Source organism: Nothobranchius furzeri, chromosome 16, assembly GCF_043380555.1.
Source record: "Nothobranchius furzeri strain GRZ-AD chromosome 16, NfurGRZ-RIMD1, whole genome shotgun sequence".
NCBI classification, from domain to species: Eukaryota; Metazoa; Chordata; class Actinopteri; order Cyprinodontiformes; family Nothobranchiidae; genus Nothobranchius; species Nothobranchius furzeri.
The window spans coordinates 21,478,429-21,494,482 of NC_091756.1; the positions used below are offsets into that span (position 1 = coordinate 21,478,429).

The following is a 16,054-nucleotide window of genomic DNA, read 5'->3' on the forward strand; positions in this document are numbered from 1 at the left end:
TTAATTCGTCAGAGAGATCGGTGGCAGATATTTAAAAAATGGTCCAATCGGGATTCGATCCCCAGACTCCCGGGTGAAAGTCACATGTGCTAACCAGTCAGCCAAACAGAGATATCCCCTGTACAAGTAGCCAGGACGCATGATCAATCGGGTCACAGTGACAGGACACACACGCTGTCACAGACATGTCGTTCTGACTCAATCTGTCCCCCTGCTGATATTCTGCATTCTGTATTCTGGCTTCAGTCTGTGTGTGTGTGTGTGTGCGCGCGTATGTGTGTGTGTGCGTGCGTGCGTGTGTGTGTGTGTGTGCATGTGGGGGGTCTTGTTCTGTGTGAAAACGAAGCAGTACAAGTGATAATGCTGCAGGATTTCATAATTGTATCTTCTCAGCAGCAGCACTGCAGGTGCTCTCCATGTCCAACATGTGTGTAAGCCAGGTCCTTAGTCAACTTAAAGTTGCGAACATTTTTCCGCTAAGTTTTCTTCCATAAATCCCAAAGTTTGCGTGGAAAGTTGCTTACGCAGTTTTTCTACCCCGTTTTGTGCGTAAGCAAGCTTGATAAATGAGGCTCCTTCAGAGTAGTTAATCAGTACAAAATGTTTTATTTTTATTTTATTTTAAGTGGTACTTTACTCATATTTTTAATAGGGATGCATATATCGGCATCAATATCAGTATCGGCCGCTGTTAGTCATTTTTTAACATATCCGTCCGATCTTAACAACCAATATTTTTTCCATCTTGTCTCCATTTGTTTGTCTGTTTCAGAAGGTGAGGGGGTGATGTGTATTTGTTTAGTCATGTGACAGTGATTGTAATCATCTCAGAAGAGTAAGTGTGTGTGTTGTGTGTGTAAATAATAACATTAATTCAGCTTTAATCATTTTCATTCTATAAAAACTCTGCTGAATTTATAAGTATTAATGTCAGTATATCAGTATCGGCAAATATCAGTTATCGGCCATAACAGTGATCTTAATATCAGATATCGGTATCGGCCCAAATATTTCATATCGACGCATCACTAATTTTCAACACATTTTTTGTTGTCTCTAAATGGAATGAGTGCCTTGTAAGTCATACTGGGGGGTGAGGCTTCTGGTGCGCCTGTTTCAGAAACTAGACTGAAAGAATTAGCAACACGACTCTGCTACTGACTCTGTTTGCTCTGCGACGTTGATGTCTTATCTCCACAAATAACACAAGCATGAAGGAGTTCTGCTGTGTGGTGGAGTTGCTAATGCTAACCTTAGCTTCTGCTAGTCGAGACGTTCTCTACTGTTTCCTGGATGCTACACCAGCAACAGCCTTCCCCGTTGCAAGTCGAGATGGGTGAGTCCATGAATGTTAAGTGACAGTGTGACGTAGATCTGTCAGGAGTTTCTAATCCTAGAGTTTCATCGTCTGATTTCTATCAGAAGCTAGAGCAGGAGATGGGTGTAGACTTTTTCATGTTCAGCCTGCATGTTAATGTCAGAGAGGCCCATTAGAATCAGAAAAAAATCTAGTTTTTTCAGTAAAGTCGACCTTAAAACAAAACTGAAAAAAGTATAAGTTGTGTTTTTTTATTTGTGTCATATTAGTAAAAATCTGAGAATAAAAAAGTGTTCCTTTCAACTTACTGCCACAGAGATCTCAAGCACCCATCAAAACCCTCCAAAGGTGTCCGGACCTATTAAGAATTTGTGTTTACCGTAAATCCTCTAATACAGGCCCGGGCCTGTATTTGACTCGAGCTCATCAAGCTCCAGGCCTTTATTGGAAGGAGGGCCAGTATTAGAGGCAGGCCTCTATTTCTATTTGAGCAAAATGAACTAATGGTTCGCTGGAGTTTTTGACAATTAAAATTGCGCCCACATTTTCAAAGTTAAACACATTTCTTTTAACAACGGTAGTCTCTGCTTCAGCCCTCTCCCCCCTCCCCCTGCTTCAGCCCTCTCCCCCCTCCCCCTGCGCAGCGGCCGCAAACTCACTGATGCGCCTGCAGCCTCTCAGAGTTCCTGCTGCTCTAAACATTAAAATAATTATTTCATTTTCTGTTCCTCACTTCTGATTACCTTCAATGGTGTCTGTTTGTTGCATCCACCAGGTACAAAAACTAACTTGTTTTTATTTGACTATTTTTCTGTCCTGCCTGTTTATTATCTTCCTGCATCTCCTCTCAATCCTAAAGAGAAACTGCTACCTGGGGTCATATATTTTCACCTCATGAGTTACCTTTGAACTGCAGTTCTAAAAGATCTACCGACCGCAAAAACAGCGGAGTGCTCGCTGGCCACATCAGTTAGGTGCGTCACCGAGGACAAAACAGGTGATGCGCCCCGCTCCACAGCAGCGAAAAGCATCAGGCACAAATAAAAGAATAAAAGACAGAAAACATAAAAGGAAATGAGCCGACATGAATGATCGTGTGTTAAATTAGTTTTTGAGGTGGCGACACCTGATTTGATAATGTTACTGTGGCCGTGCTCAGGACGCAGATGTCTGGAGCACGTCAACAATCAGAGCTTTGCATGCGCAAGCTGGTTAAGGTTAGGATGGGGGTGAGGGGAAGGTTAAATTGCAAGAGGGTAAAGGTCACAATTTAGTTAAATGTCCGTTTTACGGCGGGTGTCAGTACCGACGCTCTGGCACAGCGCGTTGCCTCCCGACGCGCAGGAGCTTGTCACCTGCTGGGAGCAGGTTGCTGTCTTTTCCATGTAGGGCTGCAGCTATCGAATATTTTTGTAATCGAGTACTCTATCGAATCTTTTTTTCGATTAATCGAGTACTCTAATAAATTACCCTTTTGTGTTTGTAAACCATTATATCAAATAGCATGTTATAATTATGAAAGACCTCTTAAAATGAGAAAGCAATTGCCAGTTATTCTTCAAGTTTTATTCAAAATTAGTTTGCAAAACTTCAGCACTTCAACTTTACTTCACAGTAAACAAATGCCTGTGCAAAAAATAACAACCTGACTGCCAAATTGCTATTTTTAGCACATTTTAAGTCCGAAGTGTTGCTACCAGACGTACGGTGTGAACTGAAACTAAGTGCTACAAATGAAAAAGTCGCAGTGTCCGCAGAATATATAGAAATACAGGCTAAAATGCATCATCTTGTAGAGGCTCCGAGTCCGCTTGCAGAAGTGACATTTACAGGTGCTGCAGCATCGAGGATGTGGTGTTGTGGTAGGCTAAATCCATTTTACAGTATTTACACTGGACTACGTTTTCCGCATTACGACGTAAAAAATGGTCCCACACCTTTGACATTTTCTGTCTTTTTCTCACTCCACCGGGGTACAAGTTGTCCGCCATGGCTTAAGAGAAAGTTAAGTTACATTCGCTACTCGCTGTGCATTCAGTCCAGTGGGCATGTGCGTCACTTATTTCGGTCCGGGTGAAACATGACCCCGGGCGATTGCAAAGCCATGAATTAATTAAATATGAATTCAACGAATCCTCGAGGCAGAGAATTTGACTCTAGGATTTCTTGTACTCGAATTATTCGAGGTACTCGAGGAATCGTTTCAGCTCTATTTCCATGGACTACATCTTGCCGGTCATTATCACGTGACAGCGACTAGTCGATGACAGGCATAAAAAGTCACTATAGAGCGGTGAAGTCGACTAGTGACTAGTTCATACAACCCTGCTACTGCTCCCCAGAGTGTTCTGCAGCATAATCAGCACGTTCTCTTTGAACTTGATATCAAATTTTCGCCTCCTCTTCGTCTCCGCACGGTTAAAGTTACCCTCGCGGTCTATCACTGGCAAATCAAAAGTGAGACGGATGACACAACCGCCCCTGTACTTGCTTGTTACCACATTCCACCCGGCCACAATAAAAAACCGGCCATTATTCACCTCCGCCGACACCGGCCAAAATGTTGCCAATATTAGAGGATTTATGGTATATGTTAAAACAAATGATGGCAAGAGGTGAGGGGGGGCTCAAGTCTGTGCTTCACCTCCGCCCCAAAATAATTTAATTCGCCTCTGGAGACCTGGTGGGGCGTGTGGCTTGGGGGACCTGAACGCATCCCTGGAATGTGTGAGGAATGAGGAAGCCGCCCAGTCGGAACCAGCAGGGAGAGCTGCGTATCAGCGTGTGTGTGTGTGTGTGTGTGTGTGTGTGTGTGTGTGTGTGTGTGTGTGTGTGTGTGTGTGTGTGTGAGAGAGAGAGAGAGAGAGCAAATAAAGCTGTTCAGAGCGTTTTGCTCAGAAGGCTCACCGCTGGAGGTTGTTTTGGGGTCAGGACGGGTCTCTTACCTCCAGGACCTGCACGTAGCTTGAGGGGAACCAGCCCCGGGCTCCATCCTTCTCCCCCTCCCACCAGCCTCCGGGTATAGCCTGGACCACCCTAATCATCTCCCCAGCCTCGAAGCTCAGTCCCTGCTGGTGCTGCTCCCCGCTGAACGGGTACAAACTTTTGCAGTACGATCCGGACATCACCGGGACGAGACCAAACTTCCCAGTCAGGCGGTGTTGCTGTGGCTGCGCGATGGTCGCTGACGGAAACCCAAAAACAAAGAGAAATCTGGTTTGTCTCGTGGGAGAGGAGGTGAAACTGGTGGTGAGTGGGTGAACTGGTTTTTCTCCTCCTGCTGCTTCTGTCAGGACGCCCCTCAATCTCCGCTCTCCTCCTTCAGCCTCCGTCAGGCTTCTTCACTCAGCTGTGAAGCGACAGATAGTAGTGACGCAACAACACCGAAACCGGAAGTAAGCCGTCAAAGTAAAAGCACAGCAATTTTGCCCTTTTTTCTCGTTTGTTTGCTTTAATAAACCACTTTATTTCTCGTTTACAGTTTTAAAATATCTCCGGTTTATTCTGCAAAGATCCGAAACATGTAAATACATGTATGTGAAAGGTTTTCTGTGTTTTTAAATACCATCTATTTGCATAGAACACACTATGAAATGTGTGTGACACATGGATTAATATATGTCTATCGTTACATGATGTCACCACCAGCACTTGAATCTAATGGCTGGTTAACTTAATAGGAGTGTGTTTTTATAGAGAGTTAGTATAAAACTCGGGTGACTGTTTACATCAGTGTGACAATTTGTATTTATTAAAACCATGAATCTTAGGGCCAAGAAGTGGTCATTTTCTTCTTTATATTTCCAATGTTTCTGATGCAGGATTAACTAGATCACCATCACCGGCAGTGGGGCGTTCACACCCTCATAATAAGGTTGTTATGGTTGCAGAAGAACACCTTTAGATGACTCTTGTGACTGCGGTACAACACATTAGATTTGTTAAAAACCACATATTTGTTAGTGTCTTGAACAACTCGCTGACTCCAATCAAACTTTGTAAGATGGTGCTTTTCTGGCAGAAAACCAGGCGACAGGATCCATTTATTTAAGATGTTTTAAATTAATACATCGTTTAGAAAAACTGCTCTCAACTGCCTAAACTATATTTTATAGCTTTTAACAGCTTTTTATTGTGCACAAACCTCAATGTGGATCAGAACTGGTGGTCGTAATGTTTTGGCCAGTTTGGTCAGTTACAGGAATAACCAGCAGATTACAAGTTAACAGATGTGTTACAGACTGACAAAAACACAAACATTTTATAATAAAGCTGGGAAATAATTAAATGATTCTTTTTGTGTGGTATGACAATTTTGCATTTTACTTTGAAAGTCAGAACCGGAAATAACAGCTTTTATAAAGGCAAGCTTTCTGCTAGGGTGGTTTTGGTGAGCAGAGTGATTTGTGTGTTATTCTGTATCTCTTGTTTCATTGGTTCTTCTGATAGTTTTATAATTGATGTGTTTTTTATTAAAGGTGAGTTTTAACCTGTGCAACACCCATTAGTTTCAACTTGTTTACCGAGTAAAGATGCTAGTTTAATTAGAACTAAACTGTTGAGTGAAAAAACTGTGAAAAGTGGCTGACACACAGCTAGTGTGTGTGTGTGCCTCAATAGGAACATGAATTTTGTTCTAAAATGAGGAAAGGTTCCTTCCTTCCTTCCCTAGTTCCTCTTTTGCCCTGTTGACTGGTGACGCTGCGTAACACATCAGTGTTTATTCTCTCACAAACACTGGGTCTCCATCAAACAGCTGGAGCTTTCAGACACCGCTGGCCAGACTGAACTGGATCTGACATTTCAACACATTCTCCCTGCAGAAGATGCAAAACATGAAGACAAGCTAAAGAATAACGTTGAAAGAATGTTTTAAAATAGATTTAAACATAATAACAGAGTAACGGGGTGCAGCTGAAAAGACACAAAAGTACAAATGCAAATGAGCTCAAGTGGCTGTTATCACAAGACTTTCTTTTCTGATGCTGCAGGACTTTTTAAATGTGCAAAAATCACAACAAAATCATTTAATCCAATAAGAACTGGATTTAGCTTCGCATAAGAAATTGATGCATGTAAAATTTACGCACATCTCTTGTATGGGTTCTCGTTCGCCCCAGTGCGTACGGAGGAAGCTGTTCATCAGCACCGGTTCCTCTCGGGGTTGTGTTCTCCCCCCTCTGCTCTTCTGTCTGTACTCCAACAGCTGCACCTCCAACCACGAGCAAGGGCGTCAGTTTGTTTCCAGAATTGCTGGGGACAATAACCATACACTTGAGTGGGGTTTAAAAATTGCTGGGGACAATAAAGTAGGCTAGCAAAGGGGTCGGCGGCTCTGGAGCCGCATGCGGCTCTTCCATCCATCTGATGCGCTCTCTGTGCTCTTAAAATAATGAATGGATGTTTAAATGAAATGCTTTATATGTTACTGCATTAATTTTACATCTGTATGCCAATTCTAAATGTAAAGATTGTCTGCGTAAACCTGAACAGGTCCAACCCGGTCTTACTGTGAGACCGGGTTGACGCGTCACGCTTGTGCGTAATCATATCGGCGCTTCTGAGTTGGAGGATGTCAGATTCTGGGCTTCTCCTCAGACAGGTTCCTGGATGCGTCGGCGCCACATTGGAGACAGGAACAAGCACTATTCAGCCAAAGTTTCATAATCAGGTGTGGCAGTGTGAGTGTCCTGTCACAGTGTCCCGATAGATAATGCGCCCTGGCTACTTGGCCAAGGGGATGTCCCTTTGGCTGACTGGTTAGAGGGTATGACTCTCACCCGGGAGTCTGGGGATCAAATCACGCCCGGGCCCTCGTTTTTCCACCTTGCCACATATTGACGGATAAATGCGATAAGATTTCCTCCCACTGAAGCGTTCTGGAAACCCGGTCTCTCTGAGGGATGTGTCACTTGGAAAAATGTTCTTTTTATGAAATTATGAAACTTTGGCTGAACAGCGCTTGTTCCCGTCTCTAATATGGAGACGCATGACGCGTAGAGACATTTGATCACGCACAAAGTTTATGTGGAGCAGAAGCGGTCGGGCCACGGCAGGTGAAACGTTCCTAGCCTACATGAAGTCAAACTGTTTAATTGTAACATTAATATGTTACTGGACACGCTGGTCTGGTTGGTTAGACCAGTGTTTGAAGTGGAAAACACACACACACACACACACACACACCAATTAAAATAATGCTGATAGCATGGACTAGAAGCCAGGTGATAGTTTACGTATTTAAATGATGATCAGGCTGCTGTAAAATGTAATCTCCATCCACATCCAGACAGAATCATCCTCTATTCTTTCTCTATTTGCTCTGCTCTTGTCTGGGCTGATCAGCTGATGGCGCGCCTAACTAGCGGCTGATGCACATTTTACGCATTTGGAGAGGTGGACTGGATGCTTTGCGTTTACTGGAAGATGGTCCACTTAACGCACGGGTGTAGACTAAATATTAATGACAAATGAATGAAAATTAAATTGTGAGTTTTTACTTCATATTTTAGAAATAAAAATGACGGGGGAACACATTTATGACGTCTTTTTAAACTAAGTTTTCTAGCGCGACCTGCCTGCTTCACTTAAGTCACTGCTTATTAAGGTCCATCCAGAATTACTGTGGGAAATGGGTAATAATGGCTCTTTGATGGGAATAGGTTGCCAACCCCTGGTATAAGATATGAGCTGGTAAAACAAAAATCCTCATCGGCAGGCATTTTTGAAAGTGGGGGGGACACAGCTTCCAATCACAAATTTTGCCGGGGACATGTCCCCGGTGTCCCCGGTTAAAATGACGCCTATGACCACGAGTGTCAAGCTTATCAAGTTTACAGACAACACCACCGTCACTGGACTCATCTCAGACGAGGATGAGTCTGCCCACAGAATGAGCTGGTGTCCCGGTGCAGCCACAACAACCTGGTGCTACACACCCAGAAGGTTGTGGACTTTAGGAAGCACCCCCCCCCCCCCCCCCCAATAACCTTGTCTGACACCCCCGTCACGATGGTGAACTCATGTCGCTTCCTGGGCACCACCATCACCCAGGACCTCAAGTGGGAGCCCACTGTCACCTCCATCATAAAAAGGCCCAGCAGAGGATGAACCTACTGAGGCAGCTGAAGAAATTCAACCTGCCAGCACAGTCGATGAAGCAGTTCTACACCGCAATCACCGAGTCCATCCTCACCTCTTGTCACCGTGTGGTATACTGGAGTCACCATCAGGGACAAGGAGAGGCTGCAGCGTGTTGTACGCTCTGCTGAGAAGATCATTGGCTGAAACCCCCCCTCCATACAGGGCCTGTACACCTCCAGAACATGGTTGGATCAAGCAGACCCTGGACACAGTCTTTTTGACTCGCTACCATCTGGCAGGAGGTTCTGACCCATTCGGACCAGAACTATTCGCTACTCGTTTCTTCCCCTCTGCTGTTGTACTCATGAGCAACAATCCTAGGACTGCTCACTCCAGCTGCTTGTTCCAGTCACATGACCCTGTGTTGTGTTTGCACCTGAACTGACCGCCTCTGATTGGTACCTACACTGACTTGTATGTATTAGCTGTTTCTCTAATTATTAGCTATTTTTTATTGTGCTTATTTCTTATATTTGCTTATTTCTGGGTTTTTTGCAACAATTTCCAAATGCTGTGATTTCTCACACATTTGAAAATAATTCAATTCAATTCAATTAAAAAATACTTTATTAATCCCAGAGGGAAATTGATTGCTGTAGTAGCTCAGAATAATAATAATAATAATCAAGTCATCAAAGAGTTGTTGTATATTACAGTGACTGTTGGCAGGAAGGATCTCCAGTAGCGGTCAGTGTTGCAGCCAAACTGAAGAAGCCTCTGACTGAAGACACTGAGTGGGTCTAGGTGGGAGCCTGGATGCTCGGGATGTGGGGACGGCTGGCCACGTGTGGGGATCTGGCCGGGGTCTTTGGGATTGGGTCCTGACTTGTATGCTGCCGGGAACAAAGCAGGAACAGTGCCTGGGTGTCTGGCTGCTGGCTCAGGGGTGTCAGGTCTGAAATAGGTCTACTACAGAGTAGTCAGGTCTTGGCTACTCTGAAATAAAAACAATTTTGTCCCATCACAGGGGAGGGGGATGTTCAGGAGGGGGAGGACCCAACCTTACCTGGATGTCTTAGGTCTTACGTATTCTTGAGGTTGTGCAAATGCAGGGATGGGAGTAGAGATTTTGCTGGGGTGGGGCTGGGTTGGTGCTCTCGGACTGCGTGGGGCCCTATGATGCTGCTGCTTTGGGCCCTGGCTAGATGGGCTGGATTGGAGCCCTGGGTGGCATTTTGGGAATAAATGTGCCTATTGGGGCCAGTGGGGGGAGCTGGCTCCCTGGAGGGTTTAGGCCAACCATCCATTCCTCCCCATCCCCATATATTTTTCTCCTCCTGCTCCCTCAAATCATCACACAAACATGCACAGAGGACCTTTGTCACGTTGAGGGTAGGAGGTTTGGACCCAAAATGCAAGAACCCAGAGCTACACAGGCAGGAGCGGTTGCAAAAAATAAGAATCCTTTATTTCAATTCAATTCAAAAATACTTTATTAATCCCAGAGGGAAATTGATTGCTGTAGTAGCTCAGAATAATAATAATAATGATCAAGTCATCACAGAGTTATTGTATATTACAACGGCTGTTGGCAGGAAGGATCTCCAGTAGCGGTCAGTGTTGCAGCCAAACTGAAGAAGCCTCTGACTGAAGACGCTCTTCCATTGTCGGACAGTCTTGTGAAGAGAATGCTCAGGGTTGTCCATCATTTTCTTGATTCTCTGGAGAATCCTTCTTTGCATTATCTCCTCCAGTGGTTCCACAGTCGTCCCCAGAACAGAACCAGCCTTTTTTATTAGGCTGTTGAGCCTTTTCAGGTCCCTGCTTCTGATGCTGCTACCCCAACAGACGATGGCTGAAGAGATTACACTCTCAACTACAGACTTGTAGAAGATCTGCAGCATCTTGCTACAGACATTGAAGGACTTAAGCCTCCTCAAGAAGTGCAGTCTGCTGTGTCCCTTCTTGTAAACGGCTTTGCTGTTCTTTCTCCAGTCCAGTCTGTTGTCCAGGTGAACTCCAAGGTATTTGTATTCCTCAACCACCTCCACTTCTTCTCCCATGATGGAAACAGTGTTTGACTCTACCCTGTTTCTTCTGAAGTCTAAAATCATCTCCTTTGTTTTGTTCACGTTCAAGGTCAGATGATTGTTTCCACACCATGCCACAAAGCACTCCACCAGCTCTCTGTACACAGTTTCCTGTCCATCTCTGATATACCCGACAACTGCAGAGTCATCTGAGTATTTCTGTAGATGACAGGTCTCTGATTTGTACTGGAAGTCTGAGGTGTACAGGGTGAAAAGGAATGGTGAGAGTACAGTCCCCTGTGGTGCTCCAATGTTACTGATCGCCTGGTTTGATGTGCAGTTCTTCAGCCTCACAAACTGTGGTCTGTTTGTCAGGTAGTTTTTAATCCAGGCGATAGTTGAGGTCCCCACCTCGTGGTTTTAATTCTGATTTATTTAGTTGCTGTTTAGCACCAGTGGCGTGCATCATGCCTGCACTGCTGGTCAGAATAACTCAGAACGGGGCAGCTCAGCCCAACCATCTTTTCCAGAGCACGGTTCAGTATTTTTGCTCTACTTGTTCCCAGGTTTTAGTCCCTGGTCCGTTGAGGTTCCTAACGAGGCTGAGTTGCAATAATACCCCCCCCCCCTTCCCGACAAAACACGCCCCCCTGTTGAGCTGAGCGACCCCCGAGCTCAATAACGGCGGCCCTCAAGACCTTCACAGTGCTGCCTGCTTTGTCCAGATGACAGTGGATTGGTTGAAGCAGCTGGATGATGACATCTTCAACTCCAACTCCATGGCGATAAGCAAACTGCAGCGGGTCCTGATATGTTCTAGTTTGCTTATTCAGGTGGACCAACAGGAGTCTCTCCAGGACCTTCATGATGTGGGATGTCAGGGCAACCGGTCTGTAGTCGTCATTGACTAATGGGCAAGTTTTCTTTGGAACTGGAACAAGGCAGGATGTCTTCCACAGGACTGGAACCTTCTCCTGGGCCAGGCTGAGGTTGAAGAGGTGCTGCAGAATCCCACAGAGCTGCTCTGCACAGGCCTTCAGTACTCTGGGGCTGACACCATCTGGACCTGCAGCCTTGTTCCTGTTCCGTCTCTCCAGCTGCCTCTTCACCTGACTTCTAGAGACAGATAGGTGTGAGGGGGAGGTAAATGGGGCAGCAGCATCTCCTGACTTGGTTGAAGACGGATTTATAGAACCAGAAGAGTCCATGACTGCGTTAGAGGACAAAAGAGCTGGCGTGTGACAGGAAAATGTTGGATCAGAGGAGGATGGGATGTCTGTTTGGCTGAGGACAGGCGAGGAGGACGCTGGGTTTGTTCCTGAACTGAACCTATTGAAGAACTTGTTCAGTTCATTGGCTTGTGTCCAGGCTGCCATCTGTACAATCCTTCCTCTGCTTGAAGCCTGTGATCTTCTTCATCCCTGACCAGACATCTCTGATATTGTTCCTCTGTAGTTTGTTCTCCAGCTTCTTCCTGAATGCTTCCTTGCTGTCTCTGATCTTGATCTTCAGTTGCTTCTTTATACTCCTCAATGATTCCCTGTCTCCCTCCTTCAAGGCTTTTTTTTTCTCATTTAGCAGATTCTTCAGTTCACTGGTGATCCAGGGTTAGTTATTAGTAGGGATGGGCGAGTACACCACTATCTGTATCTGTTCAATATCTGTATCTGTTTCTGTACTCGGAGTGGGCGTGGCCTAACCCGGAAGTGGGTGTAGTTTAACCGGAAGTGGGTGTGGTTTCCATCAGTACGTTATTTTAAAGAGCAAGTAACGTCTAAATTAACTTTTTTTTTGCTGATGAACTGTATAAATGAGTGTCTAATAGTGTTTTAAATGTGTGTATTCATTATTTTAGCATTTTGGTGCATTTTCTTTAAAAATTAAATATTCAGCCTAAAAACCACAGTAATGCGCCACCTTCAGCTTAAAACACAGAATTTGACACATTTTGAATAAATTTTAGCCAATGGCTAAAGAGTAAGATACTACGTAAACCAGTAGAGTACTACGTAGCAGCTCTTGTGCCAAAGTTATAAAGCAACGAGAGTCTCGGCCACGCCTTGTGGCGAGTTGGGAGTTGGATTTGCAAGCGAGTGTAGGACGGTTAGCGGTAGTTCAGCATTAGCATATATCATTAGCATATTCTAGTCTTTAGCATAGCTTTTAGTGTTATAAATACTTATTTAGTGTTAGCTTGGCTGTTAGATATTGTAGTTTAGTTAGTGTTTAGCTGTTAGTTTTATTAGGAAAGTAATTCGGGTTTAGTGTTCCATATAGTGTTAGTATGGTTAAAAGGTGTAGTGTAGTTGGTTGTGGTAGCTCTGTGGGGTTGCACTCCTTTCCACTGGACTTAGAAATTAGGCGCCAGTGGTTGCGCGCAATCGGTGTCTGGAAAACAGTCAGCTCCCGCCTGGTGCTGTAGTCTGCAACCAGCATTTTACCCGCGATTCCTTCGCCAACATGATGGAGTTTGAACTGGGTTATTCTGCACGTCTCCGTTTGAAGAGTGAGGCCGTGCCCACCGTGGCTCTTCCACGAATTAGATGCAGCCCACCGACTCTGCTCCCCCACCATGGCGGGCTCCAGTCTGAGGTGAGTAAGCTAAATAAACGTTTTAACATCTTCTAAAGACAATTTCCTACCTAAATGCAAAGTTTGAGAGACGTGGTTCACTCCATTTAGCTAATATCAGCCTGCACTGCCTTCGGGCTAATTTGTCAAGTTCACAAAATGTGGAACGGGATGTAAGGTTAGAATCAGCGGCGAATCGGAACATTTCTCGAAGCCCTGGCCGACAAAAAGGTCCACATGACTATTTCTGTCAGGCTCGGAGAAAATCCGGGTTGTTTTTGTGTCAGTCGGTAATTCAGCAACAGTGGCTCTAACGCAGCACTAGTTGACAGACATCATTACAGCGTGAAATCCAGCTTTACACCAAAGCCTAACCCGGTTCTGTGAGGAATTCTGTTCAGGAGGTCGCATTTCAGGTTCTTCACATCATATGTGACTGACTTTTACGTTATAATAACGATCACACACTAGGAATGTCATAAAGCGCCTATATATATATATATATATATATATATATATTTCGGACAGTTTCTTTTGTATATTATCTGACTTTATAAACAACAACAACAATGTGCTTCTATTTTTTTTTTCAGGCTAAATCTACCCAAGACGTTGGCTGTCAGACTGATTTAGTAATCTGCAAAAATGCACTTGTCCAGGCTCATGTAAAGCCTTATCGACGTAGCAAAGGTGAATTATTTTTAATAATCTTCTATGTAAACATTTTATTATTACCTTCTAGTTTTAATTTGTTTTACAGATTATTGTTACACGTGATTTTATGCTCTTTTAAACATTTATAAATGTGCTGCTTCTTTGTATTTTACATAGCCACACAGTTTAGAGCTCCCAGCCGCAGTGTGTCTTGTGACCCACAGGGACCGTGACGGAAATTCATCTTCCACAAAGTCCCAGAGCTGCGTCCACACCCCTGAAAAGACCACGATATGAGGTGTCTGTTGTTGATCCCAGCTTCCACCTCAATGACAGTGCAAGCTCAGTGAACTGTTCAAGGAAAAAAAAAAAGTATAACATTTTAGAATTTTTTAGATATGACCATATATATAAATGTATGTGTTCTATACAGCTCTTTCACTGAGGTCCATCCACAAAAGGACAAGAAGTACATTGTTCATGAGAAACAGTTGCTGGGGCTGTTCAGAAGGTGTCCCGTTTGTACCGGTCGTTGTGTTGTGAACACGACAACAGTCGGCACACTGCTCCGTGTGACACAACGGTGTTCATGCTGTGAGCACTACAATGAGTGGTCCAGTCAGCCTATGGTGAACAGCATCCCAGCAGGAAACCTCCAGCTCTGTGCTGCTGTCCTTTTCACAGGCTCATCATTTAGCCAGATTTCTAAGGTATAGGCCAAAACTGTTTAGGTTAGTTTTGATAAGGTCTGTGTGTCTCTCATTTCATGACGTAACTTTTCATATTTTAGTTCCTGGGTGCCTTCAATGTGCAGGGACTGTCCAAGCAGACATTCTATCGGCATCAGGCAAAGCTGTTAATTCCAACAGTGAGCTGGCAGTGGCAGCTAGAGCAAGCTGATATCATCCAGGAGGCTACTGAATCTGGACCTGTGACTCTTGGTGGTGACATGCGAGCTGATTCACCTGGTGAATACTGTTAAATTTATTTATTTTATTCCTTTGCTATCAAATGTAAATTAAGTAATAACTTGCATTTCTTGAAGGACACTCAGCCACATATGGCAGCTACACCATGATGGATCTCAAAAGAAACAAAGTTATTGATATCCAACTTGTACAGGTACAACATTACCTGATGATTCCAACACATTTCATGGTTAATTATTCACAGATCAATGGAGAATTATGTTTATTTTCAGAGCAATGAAGTTGGAAATAGTGTGCGAATGGAGAAGGAGGGATTTGTGCGAAGTCTGAGCACACTTGGAGAGGGGGGTCGATGTGCAGCAAGTCGTGACTGACCGCCACACAGGAGTGCAGAAGTATTTGCGGGAGGAAAAAAAGGAAATCAGTCACTACTTTGACCCCCGGCACATGGGAAAAGGTAATCTTTGGGGATGTATATAGTGAATATTACAGGATTTTTTTTCCCTATTTTAAATGTGGGTCTATTTGGCTCTCCAGGAATTGGTAAGAAAATCGAAGAGCTGGGGAAGAGAAAGACGACCCAGGATGTGAGACTGTGGAAGGAAAGTGTGGTGAACCACCTCTACTGGTCAGCATCCAGTTCCTCCTCAGGACAGGAGGCAGTAGCAAAGTGGACTTCAGTTGCCAACCACATCCAAAATGTGCACAGCCATGACAACGCCCTGTTCCCTAGCTGTCTGCATGCACCTCTGGATGGAGAACAGGCAAGACAGTGGCTCAAACCAAGTAAGTGTAGCATGTACTCATTACAGGTGAGCCTTTACTGTTTGGTTTCTTTACATTTAAAACACGTCACCCCACAACAGAATATTTGTCTTCACCTCCTTCAACATGGAGAAATATTTTTGGAGCATGAGAGTTACAGACGTCACCTGTAGCTGCTAAGGTCACACACCACCATTTGGCCAACAGCAATTAATTACTAAGAATAAAATGCTGTGCAGAAATTTAAACACAAGAGTGAGCCACACAACTCATGGTTTTAGGCAGAACAGCCATAATTGACATAATATGTACTAAAATGCCGTAAGTAATGACCACACCTGTCTACAGCACTATTAGTCACTCTTTCATACATTTGTCATCTAAAAATGTCAGCTATGGGTAACTTTTTCTCAGTGAAATAATAGCAACATTCTAAAGTTGATCAAATTGTAATTTTTGTAATTAACATTTTCTACGTAGGCACAGCATCATGTGAGAAGCTCACTGCCATTCTGTTAGCTCCACGGTTTGTGAAGGACATAGAGAAGATAAGCCCTCAGTACCACACATCCACCTTGGAGGCTTTCCACAGTCTCATCATCAGATTTACTCCAAAAAGTCAGGTCTTCTCCTTCAAAGGAATGCTGTCTAGGTAATGAATACAACAAATGTTCAAATTAATGCCTCTAATTGTTCAAATTTTA

At 44.2% G+C, this 16,054-nt stretch overlaps 2 protein-coding genes across 2 annotated transcripts in view; one reads left to right on the forward strand and one right to left on the reverse strand.

Moving 5' to 3' along the window:
- The window catches only part of gas7b (growth arrest-specific 7b), a 107,691-nt gene extending 103,036 nt beyond the window's left edge, over window positions 1-4,655 (reverse strand). The window contains exon 1 of the mRNA XM_015976263.3: window positions 4,264-4,655. Within this exon, the coding sequence (XP_015831749.3) occupies window positions 4,264-4,443 (180 nt within the window). The 5' untranslated portion in view covers window positions 4,444-4,655. The remainder of the gene's footprint in view (window positions 1-4,263) is intronic.
- A 7,545-nt stretch (window positions 4,656-12,200) lies between these two features.
- Window positions 12,201-16,028, forward strand: LOC129163015 (uncharacterized). Its single transcript, XM_070545377.1, has 7 exons — window positions 12,201-13,692; window positions 13,834-14,366; window positions 14,447-14,624; window positions 14,702-14,778; window positions 14,858-15,042; window positions 15,123-15,371; window positions 15,831-16,028. Exons 5-7 carry the CDS (start codon window positions 15,033-15,035, stop codon window positions 16,004-16,006), a joined length of 435 nt encoding a protein of 144 aa, XP_070401478.1. The 5' UTR covers window positions 12,201-13,692; window positions 13,834-14,366; window positions 14,447-14,624; window positions 14,702-14,778; window positions 14,858-15,032; the 3' UTR covers window positions 16,007-16,028.
- The last annotated feature ends 26 nt before the right edge of the window (window positions 16,029-16,054 follow it).

What these genes read in the sequence shown, in the direction of transcription:
- LOC129163015 (XM_070545377.1), top strand. An exon ending in AAGACAGTGGCTCAAACCAA is followed by an intron (nt 15,372 to 15,830) that starts GTAAGTGTAGCA and finishes TTTTCTACGTAG; the next exon opens with GCACAGCATCATGTGAGAAG.